Source organism: Indicator indicator, chromosome 9 (genome assembly GCF_027791375.1).
Source record: "Indicator indicator isolate 239-I01 chromosome 9, UM_Iind_1.1, whole genome shotgun sequence".
Lineage (NCBI taxonomy): Eukaryota > Metazoa > Chordata > Aves > Piciformes > Indicatoridae > Indicator > Indicator indicator.
The window spans coordinates 30,038,311-30,059,120 of NC_072018.1; the positions used below are offsets into that span (position 1 = coordinate 30,038,311).

The 20,810-nt window shown below is 47.8% G+C and overlaps 1 protein-coding gene across 1 annotated transcript in view; it reads right to left on the reverse strand.

Moving 5' to 3' along the window:
• Window positions 1-3,618: 3,618 nt before the first annotated feature.
• ELP3 (elongator acetyltransferase complex subunit 3) overlaps window positions 3,619-20,810 on the reverse strand; it is a 113,306-nt gene continuing 96,114 nt past the window's right edge. The window contains exon 15 of the mRNA XM_054383687.1: window positions 3,619-3,695. Coding sequence (XP_054239662.1) covers window positions 3,619-3,695 — 77 coding nt within the window. The remainder of the gene's footprint in view (window positions 3,696-20,810) is intronic.

Here is a 20,810-nt window from a genome sequence, read left to right on the forward strand (position 1 = left end):
TGGAATTTAGGGGTTAGTTTTAAATTTATAGGGGTGAAGGATGAGGATTTTGGGGAATGATAATACTATGGGGAAGCAATGGGGTTAATTTGGGATGTAAATGTGGGGCAGCAGCATACTCGCTAATGGATAAGAATGATATATATTAGAACTTTAGTTCGGGAAAAACGATCTGATTTGTGGATAAGGGGATATGTGTTATATTTTTATTTTTATTATATAATTAAATATATATTTTTTTTTTTATAATATAATAATTAATAAAAATTAATTAATATTATATTAAATATAAAAAATATACATAATAAAAAAATATATATATTATTTTTTTTTTTTATTATATTTTTTATAAAATATAATAATAATATATTAAATATATACAAATATATATTTTAAATAATATATAATATATTAATAAATATATATTAATATAATAATAAAAAAAAAAAAAAACAAGCCAGCTACTGGACAAAACTTCTCCGCACATTCCCTCGGGCTCCCTAGTTTGTTATTTGGATACCTGGTCCCACACTGTTACCCCATAGGAGAGAAATGTAGCTCAAGAAGTGGCCACAAAGCTCCCAGCACCACCATGGGAAGGGCCTCCTGTTCTCTCTCACGTTCCCCTTCACCAGCCTTTGTGGCTTTGCTACTGTTTGTGCCCTGCCTACTTGAAACACAAGAAGGCTTGAAAGCTCTTGGAGCAGCTCTGGGGGGAAGTGTGGTTTTGCTTTTCCTTCCCAGCAGCCATACCACAGGCACCATAGTGCACTGCAGGGAATGATTTTGTCTTGACTCATGTCCAGGCAACTGCAGACCCCAATAGCCACAATAAAACCCGTGGAAGATTCTCACACGCACACACCTGCTAACACCTCTTTTCCCTAGCTCTCTCCAAGCAACTGCCATGTACTACTCAGGCACACAAGTGTGAAGCCACAGCTCAGGTGATTCTGCCACTTCACTCTGCTCTGGAAAGACCTCACCTGGAGTACTGCATCCACCTTTGGAGCTCTTAACACAGGAGGGACAGGGTCCTGATGGAGCAGGTCCAGAGGAGGGCCATGAAAATGATCAGGGGCTTGGAGCACCTCTCCTCTAAGGACAGATGGAGGGAGCTGGGGTTGTTCAGCCTGGAGGAGACCTAATAATGGACTCCTTCTCCAGCTGCCTTTAGGTATTGGGACTGCTTACAAAGGCCTGTGGTGAGTAGGAGGAGGAGCAATGGTTTGAAATTAGAGAAGAATAGATTTAGATTGGATGTTAGGAACAAGCTCTTTTACCATCAGAGTGGTGGAACACTGGAATGGGCTGCCCGAGGAGGTGGTTGGAGCCCCATCTCTGGAGATATTCAAGGTGAGACTCAACAGGGCTCTGGGCAACCTCATCTAGTTGAAGATGTCCCCGCTTGCTGCAGGAGAGGTTGGACTAGATGACCTTTGGAGGTCCCTTCCAAGCCAAACCATTCTATGATTCCATGAAATCAGATCTCCTAGGCCATCCCAGCTGCCCCAGCAAGGCTTGCTGGTGCCCTGACAGGGGACATGGCTGCAGTCACCACTTGAGATCCTCTGACCCCCATCTCAAAGTCCAGTGGCAGAGCAGACAGGACCTATGCCCGCAGTGGGCACTGGAGGAACTCCCTGTCCCTGGCAGAAGCGATGGGCTCGGGGAAAGCACAACCCAGCTAGTCCCTGGGCTGCATTTCCATCAAAGCCACAAATCAATACATCACACTTCAAAACAAACTCCAGCCTGTACAGACAAGCCCAGAGAGTTTTGCAGCAGCTGAGCCAGCGCAGCATGAAATCACCCCAGAAAGAACAAATGGGAAGCTAAAAATAACACCACCACCCTACCCACCCCCCAAAAAAAAATTTTTGCTTTATTTCTTGCTATAGCTGCTTGTAAACTCAAAACATAGTGGCCTTAAAGAAAGTCACCAGCGTGGCTGAGCTTTCCTTGATTAGCCAGATGCATGGAAGCAGCAAATTTTTCTGGTCAGGACCTGAAAAAAAAGAAACTTTGGGCTGTCAGAGCTGAGAGCGTCAGAGTGATTCACAATTTTGTCAGCAGCACCAGAACAACGCATTTTTGTGGAAAATTTCAAGGATTCCACACAGAAACTGCACCCCTCTGAACATGTCCCTTTTCATCTCTCCTGCCTTTGTGGTATCAGAAGCTGAACATGCCCATTTACCAGTGTCTTTGGAGGGTGATAAAACCACCCCTGAGAGGCAGCAGACTCCACCTCCCCACTCTGCAAATCAAACGAGCAGGGCAGGAGGCAGCAACACCCAGAGTTTTCACCCCCTAGCCCTCGCAGTGCTGGACACCAGGGTTTGCCTTTGCTAACAGCAGCTTTCCTGCCAGGCAGCGTGGTGCTCTCCAGCGAGGCCGTGCTGGTTCCGTGCTGCCTGCCCAGCCGCTGCTTCGCCGCTCGTGCGTCAGCAGACGTCAGCACGGTCCCGGCCGCTGACCCTGCCAGTTGCTGGCCAGGAGCAGCAATAGATCACAGTGGCAGAGTCATATTTACTGCCTGGTGCTTCCTCCCAGAGCTGTTCTTTCTCCCAGTTAATCACAGGAACCCAGTGTGGTGGGGCTGGGAAGGGACCTCTGGGGATCAGCCTGTCCAACTGCCCTACTCAAGCAGGGTCACCCAGAGTGGTTGCCCAGGACAGCATCCAGGCAGGTTTGGAACCTCTCCAGAGAAGGAGATGCCATAACTACTCTGGGCATCCTGTGCCAGTGCTCTGGCATCCTCACAGGAAAGAAGTTTTTTTCTTATGTTTAGATCACACAGTATCACAGTACATTAGAGGCTGAAAGGGACCTCAAGAGATCATCCAGCCCAACCTCCCTGCCGAAGCAGGATCACTTAGGGTAGTCTGCACAGGAATGCATCCAGGTGGATTTTGAAACTCTCCAGAGAAGGAGATTCCACAACTTCCCTGGGCAGCCTGTTCCAGTGCTCCATCACCCTCACTGCAAAGAAGTTTCTCCTCAAGTTGAGGTGAAATCTTCTGTGTTCAAGCTTGAACCTCTTGTTCCTTGTCTTATTACTGTGCACCACCAAAAAAGAGCTTGGCTCCCTCCACTTGACACCTCCTGGGTTCCAGTTTGTGCCCATTGCCTCTTGTCCTGTCAGCAGGCACCCCTCCTCTTGCTGCCCCCACTTTAGATACTGATCAGCACTGATAACAAATACACAGAGAGAAAGAATTAATTCATGTTGCAGGATGATCCACACAGCTTCAATGCTGAAACACCAAAAGCCTGCTGACAGCATCATCAATACAACAAATGTTCTTCCCACTTGGCTGTTCAAGAGGGTCCCCAGAGTGAGAGCTTTCAGTTCAGCTGTGCTTCAGTCCTCTATTGTCATGCTTACATAGACAACAAGACATGTAAAATGTCGCCATCCTCTCCTGGGGCAATGGGCAGGTCTCAGAACTGCACTCCCCCCTGGAGATGCCCTATTTGCTGCCATGGCCAAGTCCTTGGCAGCTGGCAGGCTTTGGGTTGTAGCATACATCTGTTATCTTGAGATTTCTTTCCAGGATGAATCTTGTTTCCTCCCCTCCCAGCAGCTGGTGGAGGTGAGGACCTCCTGAGGCATCAGTCCAGCTTTTTCACCATGTAAGGCCCTTCCAGCTCATAGCCAATCTTCCTATAGTAGTTCCTGGTGCCAACACCTGTGAGAAGAATGACAAAAGAGTTTTAATTTAGTGTGGAGAAGGCAGGGCTGGGCAGGAAAGTCACTTCCACGGGTGCTGAAAGAAGCTCGGCCTCTGAATCACAGAACTGTTTTGGTTGGAACAGACCTTTTAAGGTCACCGAGTCAAACCATTATCTAACTCCACCAAGCCTGGTGCTAACCATGCCCTGCAACAGCACACCTGTGCATCTTTTAAACATCTGCAGGGGTGGTAATTCAACCCCTGAAGGGCAGCCTGTTCCAGTGTTTGCTAAGCCCTTCAGCAAAGAAGTTTCTTGTGTCCAAATTAAACCTCCCCTGGTGCAACTTCAGACCATTTGCTCTCATCCTGTCCCTTGTTCCTTGGGAGAAGAGACCAACACACACCTCTCTCTAGCCTTCTTTCAGGGAGTTGTCAAGAACGAGGTCTCCCCTGAGCCTCCTTTTCTCCAGGCTAAACAACCCCAGTTCCCTCAGGGGCTCCTCACAAGACTTCAGCTCTAAACCCTTCACCAGCTCTGTTGCCCTTCTCTGGACATGCTCCAGCACCTCAATGTCTTTCCTGCAGTGAGAGCCATAAAACTGAATACTTGGCACCAGGCCTCCTCGGCTGCCATGCTGGAGCAGGGGTGTTTACTTGTTAGTATCTGGGCTAATTACAGTGTTTCTAAGAAGGAGAGGGCAGGAACACAGCTGCTCTCTTTGTCCTGAATCATGCACCCCATCCTTTGTCCTGAGAAAGGCTGTGAGGGAGAGAGGAATCAAGGTGGGAACAGTGAAACATGAGTCAAGAGTTCAGAGTACCCCAGGTAGAACAAAACCCAAAGACAGGCTCTTGAGAGGAGGCAGCCCAGCTGCAGGCATCATTACCAGGAACTGAAGGGCTCTAAAACCAGACAGCCTGTCCAATGTCTCCTAGAAATGAGCTCAGCTCCACTTCAGAGACAAGTGGAACTGCAATCCAATTGTCCTTGCTGAAAGAGACAGCTCCCAACGCCTCGGTTCTCAAACAGCCTCTTCCCTCCTTCCTCTCTTAATGAGATCCCGCAGCATCCGTTGGTGGGGTGAGGTGAGCTTGGCCCCACCAACCCAAGAGAGCACGGGGCCAGCACAGCAGCCTTCCCCCTCACCTTATCTCATTACTCACAGCTGTAGACAATTAGTCATCAGGGGAAGGAGGAGGAATTCAGCATTGCAGCAGCACTAGGAGCGCAGCTGGTAGGTAGGGACAGAAGGATAGCTAGGACACCTCTTGACATGAAGAAAAGCAAACTCCCTTTCCTTTAATCTCATCCCTCCAGCCAGTTCCTGGAAACTGCTGGGGCTTGCAAACGGCTCTCCAGGAATCAGCTGCATCTCCCAGCTGGTAACCCCTTCCTGCCCGCACATCACTGTGGCAGCTTGACCTACCACTGCTCTGAAAGATGTCTTTAAAAGAGGGGTCCTGCATTTCCTCAGTGCACAGCACAACAGCAACCCCCAGCCAACATCCTAGAGAAGCATTTCATCAATTTAAAATATGGAAGAGACAGCTGAAACCCAGACCTGAGATGTCACATCATCATAGAATTGTTTAGGTTGGAAGAGACCTTTAAGACCATCAAGTCCAATCCTTAACCCAGCACTGCCAGCACTAAACCACATCCCTCAGCAGCACATTTACACAGCTTTTCAATCCCTTCAGGGATGGGAACTCTACCACTGCCCTGGGCAGCCTGTTCCAGGGCTTGAAAGCCCTTTTAGGGAAGAAATTGTTCTCACATCCAACCTAAACCTCCCTTGGTACGACTTGAGGATGTTCCCTCTTGTCCTATCACTTGTAACTTGAGAGAAGAGACTGATCTCCAACTTGTTACGACCTCCATTCAGGAAGTTGTAGAGAGCAAGAAGGTCTCCACATTGGAGAACACTTGAGAAAATTTTCTTCCAAGCAGTGGCAAAGCCCCTGTGATATAGCAGCAGAGCACCATCCTTAACTAAAAACATCCTGAAGAGACCTAAATTTCCTCACCTTCAGTGTGAAGCTGAAGTCAAGGCAATGTCCACGTCCACTTGCACATACAGCCACTCCCCTCTTGCTGATCTTTGCCTGGAAGTGTTAGGATCTCTGACCAGGAACAAGCTACCACCTTTATCTTGCCTAAGAAATGTCCTCTGGGGTTGTTAGTAGAGGTGCTGGGATATGACACAAGAGATTTTGGCAGTAGAACAGCAGAGTCACCCCATGCATGGCCCAGAACAACTTAGTTGAAAGGATTATTGAAATCTAAAGCTGCCGAAGAGCCCTCTGGAAGGTTAAGGACAACTCAGTAATTGAGCTGATGGGTTTCAAAACACCTTGATTAGGGTTATTTAACACTGCTCCTGTTTTCCTAAAGCCCTTTGGAAACATGTGGATTTTCAAGAAGGCAGCTTAGGTTGCACCAGAGTACCCTGTGCTGCCTCCATTAATCTCAGAGCTATTAAGTGGCTCTAGTTAAGCACCAGCTCTTCCTGGTTTGAGGGCAACAGGTTCAAGCCATTAACAAGAATGATGATGCAGTTGGCCAGCCCTGTGCCCCCGGGTCCCACACTGTGCTGCTTCACAAAGCATCTCAGTCGTCATCTCAGCCATGCTCATAGCAGTTAACTTCTTGCACAAAATCACTGTCCTTCAGCAGGAAAGTCCTACCTGAGGAGGAGGAAGGGGTGCCTCAACCTGAGGCCTGCACATGAAGTTACCAGAGCATGGTTTCCCTGCTGCTCAGCTCTAACTCAAGATGTCTCCAGTGCTGCAGGAATATTTTCAAGGGAAGAGGCTCATGAGAGAAAAAGATCTCCCCAAGGCATGTGGGGTTTGTGTCCAGAAGTAAGGAAGCCAGGTGTTGAGGATTATGACCCCTGGACCATCAGCCTATAACATGGTGTTGCAGTGCAGTGGGACACTGGCAGGCGGTCCAGGCATGAGGGCAACATCTGCATGTGGAAGCAGGGAAAAGCAGGCAGGTGTGGAGGCACAAGACAACAAGACAAGGACTTCCTGTAATCCCACCTGGTATACAAGGACATGGCTTCAAGTTGTGCCAGCAAAATCAAGGGAGATTTAGGTTGGACAGGAGGAGCAATTTCTCCCACAAATCTGCCTGTAGCAGGGGACAGAGCAAAGTGACCACAGCGTTTGGGGTTCAACAATCTCCCGGCCCAGAAGGATGAGCAGCTGGCATGGGACTGCTACCCAGAGGAGGGCAGAAGTCATTGCCTAGGTGCAGCAACCCCTTTCCCATGACCTTTTCTGTGCAGAACCCATGGACACACCCTTCTGCCTCAGCCCTGCCAGGCAGCAACACTGCGATGCAGCATCCAAGGCTGAGTATCCTCAAAGATTCCCTGGCCATGGCTCACTAGTCACAGAACTAAGTGAAAATGAGACTGTTTTCAGGACCATTAAAGACCCACTAGTAGTGCATAAAATTTCCATAGCAGAGACTTGTCTCTAACCAGGCCTCTGCATCTGTTGGCAATGACTGAAATAATTTCCAGAGATGCCCAGTCAAGGTGCATCGTGTTTCACAGCTCCCTTCCCCTCAAAACACTGCTTAGAAGCAGTTCATGGGGCTCTGTGTAACCTGAGTCAGCTGAACTTTCCCAGTTGCCTCAATCCCTTACCATGCCAGCTGCAATTCCAGCAATAGCAATTCCAGGTTGTTTTGGGATTAACTACCTGATTTGATGCTTTGCCTGAGGAAGGGAGAGCCCTGGACACCCAAAGTGCATCCTGGGCTGCATCAAAAGAAGTGTGGCCAGCAGGTCAAGAGAGGTGATTCTGCCCATCTGCTCTGGTGAGACCCCATCTGGAGTACTGTGTCCAGCTTTAGGGCCCCAAACACAAGAGAGACTTGCTGCTGCTGGAGCAGGTCCAGAGGAGGGCCACAAAGATGATCAGAGGGCTGCAGCACCTCTCCTACCAAGACAGGCTGAAGGAATTTGGGCTGTTCAGCCTGGAGAAGAAAGCTACATTTCAGTATCTGAAGGGGACCTACAGGAAGGCTGGAGAGGGACTGTTTAGAAGGGCTTGCAGTGACAGGACAAGGGACAATGGTTTGAAACTGGAGCAGGAGAGATTTAGGTTGGACATCAGGAAGAAGTTCTTTACAATGAGAGTGGTAAAACACAGGAACAGTCTACCCAGGGATGTGGTTGAGGCCCTGTCCTTGGAGACATTCAAGATCAGACTTGATGTGGCCCTCAGGCAGCCTGATCTAGGTGGAGGTGTCCCTGCTGACTGCAGGGGGGTGGACAAGATGACCTTTGAGGGTCCCTCCCAACCTAATACAATCTGTGACCCTGTGAATCATCTGTAGGATTTCAGTTAAGCAGCATTGTCCTTCAAGGTTGCTGTGAAAGGGATTTGTGGTTAGTGTAGGCAACAGGGCAGGAAAGGGCGAAGCTACATTCACCAAAGTGCAATGAATTTCACCCAGAATGGTTCACCCTAAGCCTCCAGCCAGCCACAGGGATTCAGGATGGCCACAGCTGATTCTCTTGGTGTCATGAAAGACGTTCCCCAGTGCTGCAGCTGGCACATTAATGCACTCTGCCATGGCTGGAACGTCGTTTTTGTGATTTTGAAAAGGCACAGAGGAAGCAACAAATGCTTCTGCAGCCCCCTCCAGTAGTGCATTGGTATAACAGCAATTGCACAGAGCCTTGGCAGCTGCCGATGCCCTGGGACAGACCATGAACATCTAGATGCATTTTCAACATGAAGCAAAGCCAATGAAGAGAACAGGAGCTCTCAGACAACTTCCTTAGCCTCCCATGATTGGACCAAGGCTGCCAAAGCATTAGGAGAATTCAAAGGCTGTCACTGAGAGACCACAAAGCACACATTTTAGAATCTCTCAAGACTTAGGGTCGGGTGACTTGGAGCCTGATGTCAGGGATGAGAGAGAAAACACAACCCTCTTTTTACCATGGGTCTTGGTGGAGACTCAGGGTATTGAAACAGAAGTTTTGGTTTTTAATTCCTACTGTGACTTGTTTGACCTCCACTAAGGCCAAGAAGACACTTAGGTAGCTGTCAAACATGCCTGGTGAAACCCTAGACTGTGCAGGACTTCAAAACAAAGCTGACACTCAGGCAACCATCCAGAGCTTGCTTTGGAGCAAGCCCTTGCTCTTCAAGTTGGCAGAACCTGTTTAGAATCACAGAATGCTCTAGGTTGGAAGGGACAGTTGAAAGTAATCTATTCCAGTCCCCCTGTGGTAAGCATGGACATCTTTAACCAGATCAGGTTGCTCAGAGCCCTGTCCAACCTGACTTAGAATATTTCCAGAGATGAGGCTTCTACCGCCTCTCTGGGCTACCTGGACCAGTGTCTCACCACCCTCTGTGTAAAAACATAGCACAGAGCTTCAGGAATTTTTTTCAGCACCTGTCCAGTGCAGGAAGGCAGGGGTCAGAGACCAGCCTTTTCTTCTGAACTTCCCCTCTTACTAGGACTGATAGAAAGGGTTGCTGTGACCCAAGCGTGCAAGGTCCTGCACTTGGCCTTGTTGAACCCCAGGAGGTTCAAAGGGACTCACTTCTTGAGTGTGTCCAGGTCTCTGTCCAGTGTCTTCCTTTACATAAGGAATGGCCAAAATTAGGGTTTCAAACCCATGAAACTGGCAGGAAAGTAAGCTGAGGGAATGTTTTCTTGTCCAGCATGTACTGGAGGCTGACTGAAAAACCACACACCACGTTCCTGACATGCTGCATCAAAGTAGCTCCATCCACAACCTCCAATGAGTTTGCTTTGGCACTTACACTCTTCATAACGCTGGATTTTATCGTGGGGGGAAAACATGAGGCCCCCAACCAACCACAGAGAAAGGCAACAACTGAGAAAAAAACCCCAAACAATAGATCTGAGATAACCAAAATGCCTTATCAGCACTAGGGAGAGAGAAAACCACACCATTCTTAACACTGCTGAGAAAACCTGGGTGGGTTAGAGCTATCAGAAAGAAGTTATTCATTGAAGAAACCAAGGAACAATCCCTACATCTATCCCTGCAGCAAAGAGTTTTTTTAATGTTTTTTTTTGGGGGTCTGGTTTTTCAATGGTTAGATAATTCAACTAATTTCCTCAAAGTTCCTAAAGATACTGGGAGAAATTAGAAGGAAGGGCTTTCATGAATGTTATCCAGTAAACAGAATCCAGGCATTGAGAGTGGAAAACACCAATATTGATGTGTTTTGGTTTTTTTAAAGAGAACTGAAAATATTTTCATTTCAATCAATCTGCTTTAAAAGCAGAGCACTGGGAAACTCTTTGGAGGTTTCTTTGCATACATAAGCACATTGCAGTGCTGGGGTTTGCAGCGTTCTCCCCCATGTTTCAAGTCTCTGGAAGGACTAAATCCAGAGAAGGGAGAGTTCAGGATTTCATGACCTCCTGCTGCTGCAGTAGCCCCCAAGAGCTAATTGGCATTGCAGGGAGGGATGTGATTTAGACCTATCTTTATGTACTCACATGAGTGTTAACAGGGCCGCATTGCCCCTTCTCTCATGGAACACCAGCAGACTCAAACCCACCACCAGAAACCCTGCCTAACCTGTGTTTAATCTGTGTGCTGCTGCTGTTGGACCTGGAAGAGAAATCTACCCCAAAAAGGCTCCAATTTTATTTTTTTTTCTATCAAATGCAATTTGTGCTTTCTTCCTGCCCAGATTGCTTCCCAGAGGTTTGAAATTACTATTTTCACATCACCACTGTCTAGCAGGGAGGTACAGTCATGGCCAGGCCCCAGCAGAAGAGCCAAGGTCCCAGGCAGATGGGTAATTTGTCTGAAATCACAAAGCAACACTGTGATAAAAACCAGAGTTTTGAAGCCTGAACTTCATCAACTCAACAACTCACATATGTACTGCAAGGAACTGATGAACTTCCAGGTTCAAGGCTGGATTATTGAATTATTGTTGTGACCTGCATACAGAAGGCTTGGAATATCCCTAGGATCCCCCCTCAGAGCCTCCCACACAAAGCCAGCCCTTGCTCCATCTACATCCACTCTGGATTTCACAGAATCACAGAATGTTAAGGGCTGGAAGGGACCTTGAAGGATCATCCAGTCCAACCCTCCTGCCAGAGTAGGATCACCTACACTAGATCATACAGGAAAGCATCCAGGTGGGTTTAGAGTACCTCCAGAGAGGGAGACTCCACAACCTCCCTGGGCAGCCTGTTCCAGTGTCCATCACCCTCACAATGAAAAAAGTTTTCCTCATGTTTACATGGAACTTCCTATGCCTAAATTTCCACCCATTGCCCCTTGTCCTGTCATTGGGCATCACCGAGCACAGCCTGATCCATCATCTTGGCACTCACCCTTCAGGCATTTATAACATTAATGAGGTCGCCTTAGTCTCCTCTCCTCCAAGCTAAACAACCCCAGTTGTCTCAGTTTCTCCTCATAAGGAAGATGTTCCACTCCCTTAATCATCTTTGTGGCTCTGCTCTGGACTCTTTCGAGCAGTTCCCTGAGGTCTTTCTTGAACTGAGGTGCCCAGAACTGGACACAGTGCAGATATTTGATGCAAAGGCAGAGAGATGCAGTCCCTTTCTGACAAAGCTGATCCTCCTTCCACCTTGTGGTCAGCTCTAGGACTTGATAAATAAAATGAAGGAAGAAACCACACTGTGAACAGCACAGGAGACCTCTACTCTCCCATTTGCAAACTTACTTTTCATTATACACTACAGATTTAATTTAACATAACTCATTTTAAATCTAGACTGGCTTGGCAGTTTCTGGGGTGCCTCAGCTCACAGGAGATGCCCAGGCTAGACCTGCTTTTGCAACTGCAAGTCTGCAGGTAAGACCTATCCTAGAGCTTCCAGATGGTGAGATTACATCTCATTGATCTCTTTATTATAGAAGCAAGATTTTATTAATGACTACACAGGCCGGCCCAAACCCAGCTGTTCTGAAAGCGTCAGGACAGAGAAATCCACCATGCCAACGTCACCTTTAACTGCCAAAGCCACAGCTGACAGATCTTCTGACTCTAAACCAAGCAAAATTAAATATTTAAGACCTAATTCCAGAACTTCCCTTACAGTTTAACAAAGTGCTGCCACTGGGCATTGGGAGAGACAGGGCCAGGGAAATGTGTCTGCTACTCAGTGCCAAATATGTCAAGTTAAAATGTTTGTGAGAGTTTAGCTCTACAGGCTACAGAATGTCTTGATGATTCTTCAAGTGGTGGTTGCTGAAATATCTGACCCAGCTGATAAGGTATTACTGAGAGACTGGGGATTTAGGATGACTCACCAAGCATGTGAGGTATTCGTGATCAATCTTCTTTCCTTTGGGCCATGAGACTTCAAACACCAATGAAGAAACACTCAGCAATTTTGAGAGCGAGCCTACCAGCAGCGGCCCCCTGCGTCTGCTTCATCAGAGAATCACAGACTGGGTTGGGCTGGAAGGGACCTTCAAAGGTCATATAATCCCAAATCCCCAGCTAGAGCACAGTGCTCAGAGCCCAATCCTACTTGACCTAGAATGGTTCCAGGGATGGGGTATCTGCCACCTCTCTGAGCAACCCTGCCTGGTGTCTCATCACTATCAGCTCTGATAGCACACAGCTTTGGAAATCTGCTTCAGTAGCTGTCCAGTGCAGGAAGGTAGGGCTCACAGACCAGCCTTTTCTTCTGAACTTCTGCTCTTAATCATCGTCAGGAGACCATCAGTGACAGAAACGTGATGTCTCTGTACTGAAGGAGATTTGCTAGATCAGGTGTTAGTGGCTCCTGATGAGCAAAAGAAGGGTGAAAAAAAGAACAGAACAGCCCCCCCCTCCCCTCCCCTCCCCCAGTTTCTACCAGGAATCATAGAATCACTAAAGTTGGAAATCATCAAGCTGAGATCATCAAGTCCAATCATTAATGCAGCACTGCTAACTTCACCACTACATCACATCCCTTAGCACCACATCTCCAAGATTTTTGAACACTTTCAGGGATGGTGACTTCACCACTTCCTTAGGCAACTTGTTCCAAGGCTTAACCACTCTTTCTGGGAAGAAATTGTTCCTCATGTCCAACCTAGACTTTCCCTGGCACAACTTGAGGATATTTCCTCTTGTCACTTGTTACCTGGGAGAAGAGAACAACTCCTGCATGGCTCCAACCTCCTTTCAGGGAGTTATAAAAAATGACAAGGTCTCCCCTGAGCCTACTTTTCTCTAGGTTAGAATACCCCAGTTCCCTCAGCTGCTCCTCACAAGACTTGTACTCTAGACCCCTCAGCAGCCTTTTTTGCCCTTGTTTGGGCATACTGCAGCGCCTCAATGTTCCTCTTGGAGTGAGGGCCCCAAAATGGAATACTGGACTTGAGGTGTGGCCTCATCAGGGCCCATTACAGTGGGAGAATCCCTGCCTTAGTCCTGTTTGCCACACTACTACTGGTCCAAGCCAGGATGCTGTTGACCTACTTGGCCACCTGGGCACACTGCTGGCTCATCTTCAACTGCTGCTGACCAACACCCCCAGATCCTTTCCTACCAGGAAGCTTCCAGCAACTCTGCCCTAAGTCTGGAGCATTCATGGGGTTATTGTGATACAAATGCTGGACCTAGCACTTGGCCTTATTGAACCTCATCACATTAGGCTCTGCCCATTGATCCAGCCTAGCCCTCCCTTACAGCCTCCTTACCCTCCAGCAGATCAACACTCTGGCCCAACCTGGTTTCATCTGCAAACTTTCTGAGAGTACCTTTGATCCCCATGCCCAGATCATTGATGAAGATACTAAGGAGAAGTGGCCCCAATACTGAGTCCTGCTCAGGCACACTCAGCAGTTTAGGTGGCCCCACCTGAAGGCTATTACCATGTGAACTTTTAATAAAAAGCATCAAAATACTCAGAAAAAACAATGCTACTGATTAAAAAGAAGTGAGAATGACTGGACAGGGAAAAACCCTTTAGTGTCTCTTCTAATTCTAGTGTGTATTTGCTATTTCGTCCCTCTTGCTGACAGAGCTCCTAACAAGTGCTTGTGTTCATATGGACTCAGCAGCAATGCAAGTGGTGAGAATCCCTCGAACATCAATTATGTTTGCATCCCTGTGAGGAGGCCCTGAAAAGGCTCCAGTGTGGCCAGTTACAAATGAACACATTTAACAGCAGCTAGCCTCTCACTTCCACATTCTGCAGATGATGTCCCTTAACCTGCTCTGTGGAAATAATGCTCAGCTCAGTCCTGAACAAAGGACACTCAGATGGGTGGTTAAGGAGGGCTGTGCACGCTATGGGCAGTTTTCCTCTGGCTCTTCCCCAGCTACTCAACTTCTCTGATGATCTGGCTAATGAAGCAGGCCAGTGATGCTTGACATCATCTGATCCTCTACGCCTACCATTCAGAAATCCACCTCACCTTCCCCTCACCACCTTCACCCTCGGCGCACTCAGGCGTGAAACATCCCTGGCCTGTGTCCATGTTAATTTTCTACTTGACAGAACACAAATAGAAAGCTGGTCTGGGGGAAAACTGATCATCTTGCTGCATAGTAATTAGCTTCTAGCAGGGACCAGCAGCAGTGCCAGACCTGCACACCGTGGTGATAAGGCTGCTACGTCACCAGGATGGAGCGAGGCTACAGCAAAATCTGGCTGCAGGGAGATATCCAACCACTGCCTCCAGGCGTGAGGTGTGCCGGTGCGGATTTGGCCGCAGCCGCAGACACCCCTCCGGTCTTGGGAGTAAACCACCCAGGAGGCTGCTTTAAAGGCTCCTGGAGAGGGTGTAGGCATGGGTGACAAAATGCTTGCACTTGGAAGGAGAAAGGAAAGGATGCTTATTAATGGACCTCGGTGTGTTTGGTTTGAACCGGGTGAGCACCTGCGATAGGGGAATTGAAGCTCATCCCCCACCTCCCTGGACAAGTGTCTTCTGTACAGAGATAAGGAGACAATCCTGTTGGTACAAGCCAAGCTAGTCTGCTCTTCTGATGCCAGCATAAACAGATAACGCTGACAGACGTCACAGCAGCTGAAAAAGCTCTTCTGTGCAAGAACACTGCATTTATAGAGCTGGCTTTTAGTGTTTGAAAAGCAATTTGCAGTCTTACAGCTCAGAAATATTTGGTCTGTGCATTCCTGGTCCTTGCCCTTGGGAGAGGCCAGCAGACTAACCCACAGCATGACAGCGTTCAGGTTCACTAAACCAAGGAGGCACCTCACCTGCTACAGCCAGCACATACTGATCAAGGACAGCCAATAGAAACCAACCTATTATGGACTGTATGGAATTATAATAATACTGCTGTCCCTCTCCCTGTGCAGCTGATTTAGGCTAGGTAGACAGGGACAGAGACAGCTCCTTAATAGCTGGATACCTTGCATCCTGTTGCTATGAATAAAGGGAATACTCAGTGGTATTTCATCTCAACTTTCTACAAGAAACTGGTTATAGAGGTAAAATAAATATGCTGTGTACTGTCACTGTTTGGTACCGGAAACACCAGCCTCGGCTTATCCACAGAAAGTCAAGTCTTTCCCCATCTACACTGCTCTGGTGAGACCCCACCTGCAGTGCTGGGTCCAGCTCGGGGTCCTCAGCACAGCAGAGATATGGACCTGTTGGAGTAGGTCCAGAGGAGGCCACAGAAATGATGCAAAGGCTGGAACCCTTCTGCTATGAGGACAGGCTGAGTTTGGGTTGTTTGGCCAGGAGAAGAGAAGGTTCCAGAGAGATCCTGCTGTGGCTTTCCAGTACTTAAAGAGACCAAGAAGAAAGGCAGGGATGGACTTTTTATCAGGGCCTGTTGTGATGGGACATGGGGTAATGGTTTTAAACTAGAGGAGGGGAGGATCTAGGCTGGATGTAAGGAAGAAATTGTTTATGGTGAGGGTAGTGAGACCACAGCCCAGGTTACCCAGAGAGGTGGTAGCTATCCCATCCCTGGAAACATTCTAGATCATGTTGGATGGGGCTCTGAGTAATGCGATCTAGTTGAAGATGTCCATGCTTACCGTGGGGCAGTGGCCTAGATAACCTTTGAAGGTTCCTCCCAGCCCAAACCATTTCACGTGCTTTGCGTATGCCAGCAGTGTGAAATTCAGAGGGAAGGGGCTTTTTCACACTGAAGACCTGTGAAGGGCACACAGAGGTAGTGGTGGACAGCACAGCTAAGGCTTGGAGGTGGTAACAGTGAAAATCCACATGTAAAGCCTGAGACAGGAGGAGATAACACCCTCAAAACAAACAACAAGAACAGCAATGTTACACACAGAGTCAAAGCAAGGTCTTTCGGTGCCAGGACAGGATGTCAGTTTGGCACAACCCCAGTGCTTCTGACAAAGAGGAGCAGCAGAGCAAGGACTTGGCAAGGAGCTAGCAAAGCCCCAGGTGCACTTGGAGCCAGGAGGAGCCCAGGGCAAAGCCTGGGCCCAGGCAAGCTCTGACGCATGGATGTCTCACACTCAGTTATTGCTAAGTCCTGTGTTGGCATGGGCTGGTCAGAGCCACTCAGTTAGCAGCCAGTTGTACTCCAAATCTTCAAGGTAGAGGTGTGAAGGTCATGATGCCCAGCCAGGAAGGACAGCAGCACTCAGTAGGGTCCCTTCATTGGCTCAGCTCTGGGCAGTGACACTTTCTCCCTACTTGGATGAGCACCTAGGCTTGGGATGGTGATGCTGGGCACTCCCAGGGGCAGCAAGTCCTCATGTGTGACTTGAACGTGTGAGTGCTGCTGTCACTCTGTGCTGCTGTGCTCACTCACTGGAACCCTTCTGTCTCTGTAGACCTGCTAATTACAGCCTCTCTCCACATTTCCTAGATTGCTATAATAGATGACGCATGCATTAAAGGAACAGAAATGTTTGGAATGGGAACCTTCCCAGAACTGTCCCTGCATATATAGTATTTAAATTCATGAAGAATATCTTAAAAGCAGGTAGGGAAGCACTTCTGACACACGTTTCTCTGCATCAGGTGCAATTATGGTACTTTAAAAGAGAAAGGTACCAGTCTTGTAGTTTTATTGCTTAGGTGCTTCAAGTAGAATCATAGAATGCTTTGAGTGGGAAGGGATCATTAAAGGACATCCAGTTCAACCCCCCTGCAGTCGACAGAGACTGCAGCAGGTTGCTCAGAGCCCCATCCAACATGACTTGGAATGGTTATAGGGATGGGGCATTAACCACCTCTCTGGGCAACCGAGACCAGTGTCTCACCATGCTCAGTGTAAACAATTTCCACCTCTCTCCAGTCTGAATCTCCCCTCTTTCAGTTTAAAACCATCACCCCTTGTCCTGTCACAACAGGCCCTGCTAAAAAGTCTGTCCCCAGCTTTCATATAAGCCCCTTTAATTACTGAAAGGCCACAAGATCTCCCTGGCACCTTCTCTTCTCTAGGCTGAACAACCCCAACTCTCTCAGCCTGCCCTCACAGCAGAGGGGTTCCAGCCCTTTCAACATTTTTGTGGCCTCCTCCAGACCTGCTACAACAGGTCCACGTCTCTCCTGTGCTGAGGACCCCAGAGCTGGAGCCAGAACTGCAGGTGGATTCTCACCTGAACACCTCCTCCAGACCTGCTACAACAGGTCCACGTCTCTCCTGTGCTGAGGACCCCAGAGCTGGAGCCAGAACTGCAGGTGGATTCTCACCTGAGCAGAGGGGCAAGTAATTTGAAGTAATCACAAGTAACTGTAAAGCATCGACCCCAATTTCTCTGGTCATTGCTGCTGACAAAGGTAGCCACCAAAATCTGAACAATGAAGGTGCTTCCTAGAGGAAACACATAGGACCCACAATGTATGCCATTTGGGAGGACCCAGGACCTACAGTACTTCAGAATTTGTTGCATGTTACATTTCACATACTCATCACTGGTGCTGTTTTAAAGAGAGGATTTGAAGTATTTGCTACAGGATTAGGGTCAGAAGAGGCTAATTATGAGATATCAAGCAGCAAAGTCAAAACAATGACAATAGGAACCCACAAGGAGACAACAGGAAATGTTTCCACAGAATCACAGTGATGGGGGTTGGAAGGGACCTCTGGAGATCATCTAGTCTAACCCCCTGCCAAAGCTGGGTCATCCAGAGCAGGTTGCTCAGGATCACAGCCAGGCAGGTTTGGAATCTCTCCAGAGAAAGAGACTCCACAACCTCTCTGGGCAGCCTGGTCCAGAGCTGTGGCACACACAGGAAAGGAATTCTTCTTCACAATCAGACAGAACTTCTTAGGTTCTAGTTTGCACCTGTTGCCCCTTGTCCTGTTACTGGGCACTGCTGGAAAGAGTCTGGCCCCATCCATTTGACCTCTGCCCTTTAGACACTTTGAAGCATTGACAAGATCCTGTCTTAACAGAGGACTGTCTTTCATCCACCTAGCCCAAAAGATCACTCCTCCCAAGTTCAAGGTAGAACAGCGAGGCAGTGCAGCTGACCCTAAAAACCTCATGGAAAAGGATAAGGAGGGAAGTTTATCAATTGTTGCAGGCAGACAGACTGGCAAGGCAACAAAATCTCATGAGGGCTATCTGTTACAAAGGCACCCTGCCTGACTCTAGATGTCTTTGGGCAAGGCACAGCTGGAGGCCATGCCTGCTCGATATTCACTCCCTTCCCCAGCCGCCCAGCATCAGCAGTGAGACATTGAGCCGACGCACTGCAGCCTGCTCAGATTCTGCAGGCAGAGGCAGAGTTTAAAGCAAATACGCTGCGAGTTGGACTAAGGGACACGAGACATGAGGGTTGTGTTGTACTTCGATGGTGTAGGAATGAGCATGTGTTTGCCTTAAAGCATCCTCTGGATGCCATGTAGCTTCTGACCAAAAAAAAAAAAAAAAAAAGAGCCTTATACAGCCTTATACAGCTAGAGTCACTCTGTGCCCTTGTTGCCACTGACTCCCAAAGGGGACCCTGGCAAATGCTGATGGCAAAACGGGAAGATACAGCCTCAAAACAGAGCTAAGAAAAAACCCATCCCAAAGAGCAGCAGACAGAGGTCTGTGGATTGAATGGGAAAAGTGGAGTGGAAGGGAAAGCATTGTTAGGGATTGGAGTAGCATCATCCCACCAAAATGAGAGAAAACCCTGAATACAGAATTTAAGCACCAGCTAATGCCAAAAAAGGAAGGCATGTTTATAAATTCAGCAAGCTTATGAGCCCCATCACCTCAAACACCAAGGTTTCTTACATTTGCAGCACCTACAGACTTGTGGACATCAGAAAGTAACATGTTTTAAATTGTTTTAGCATAATGTAGATTTGGGGAGGCTTTTTGTAACAGAGGGGGGAAAAAAAAGAGGCAAATTCAAAGCTGGTATAACTAAAAGGAAAAAACTCAAAAAGCCCAGAACCACCACAAAATCCAGCAGAAGGCAAAGAAACACACATGCAACTACAAATGCTGGAAAATGGAAAAACAGACATTTTAGATCAGACCTCCCCAGAGCTCTGAATAATGGAGTGATGCCTCCAGGGTCTACCATTCAGCTACCCAAGTCTGCATACTAATACACTACTCACATCAGAGGAGTAGAAAGGCACCACTCATGCAGAAAATTACCTTAAATGAGCAATGACTTCATGATAAATAAGCCACTTGCCTTTTTTTTTTTTTTTTTCACTTTGCTCTTTGATTTAGATGGTGGGGGGCACCTCCTCCCTCTAAGGAGCAGACAGCACCCTTCTGGCTCTGCACAGAGACTTTGCAAGCAAGCCACAAAAACACTTCATTATTGTGAATATTTCATTCTGGTTGGTTTAGTCAAACGTCCAGATATGAGAGTGCATCTTTAGGGAGAAGGATGGACCTTGCAATCTTAGCATCCAAGGACCAAGGCATCCAGGATCAGTAGCACCCAAGCTTTAAGTAGAACAGAGAATCCACACTGTGGCAATACCAGAGGTGCAGCTACACCAGCAAGCACAACACCAAACCAGAGCAGCTCTGGCTGATGTAATTTCCCATCCCATCAGTACCCTAACTTCCCCGTGTGCTGCCAGAATCCAACATGTCCTTCCTAAACCTGCCTTGAAAATGCTTACCTTCCCTTATGGATGCACTCCCAGTGTGTTTCTCACTGACTCTGTAGTCAATTAAGTGCAGCTCTCCCACCGGTCCTCCCCAAATGAAGTGATATTTAACCAGACACACCACGAGGCAGATGCTGTACAGCCTGGCTGGCTTTGAGCATCATTCCCCGGTTCATTGCCTGTGATGACTCCTAGGTGCCTGAGGCAGGAGACCTCAAGATTTTCCTTTGTTTGGAGGTAACCTTGCATGGGTTCAGTCACCATCGCTGTAAGTGAGGGAAATCCTGTCAAACCCTGCTGCATCTTTTTCCTTTTCCATCTGTTAACTGAACATCCCTAAGAAATAGAAGACTCATGATGAGAAGAGAGGTTCAGCTGAACCCATTTACTCTCAGAACAGCAGGGAGAACAAAATGCTTTGGAGAGAGTCTGCTAGGAAACTCTGAATGTGTATTTTTTTTCTCTAGGAGCACAAGCTAATGTGCTCTGAAGAAGCACAAGGACTGATGTGCAGTGCTGGTTTGATTGTGCTTTTAGAGGAAAATCTGCTTGCTGTCTCATGAATATCCCTGCTGGTGACATCAGGAGAGGTCCTCACCCTGCTCTGGGGAAGGCAATGACAGCTGATGAGGTGCAGAATGCTAGCCTGATTGCAGGGAAGGTAGAGCAGGGAGGAGCATTAGCCCTTCTCTAACAGCTTTAAGAGATGAACAGAGCACTCCAGAGATAAGCCAGCCTTAAGCCAGAAGTAACTACGAAGCGTGGATCAAATTTGGGTTAGAAGCACACTGAAGGTGAAACTCACGACTCAACCAACTCAAAGCTTTGACTGAGAATGAGCTATAAGCCTGTAACCCCCAGTGCAGCCTTGAAAAAGAGGATTACCACTGGCAGGCAGTGTAAGGACACTGGCAGAGAGCAAGATTCCTGTGGAAGAAAATGCTATTTATTTTTAAATCCCTGAAAACTGCTGTTGCTCACAGTTCTGATTCAATGCTATTTATACTGCTGGGCATTACCAGTCACTAGGACGGAAATCACCTTTGTTTTGTCATTCATCTGATTTCTGAACACTTCCTACCCAGTCTAATTGCA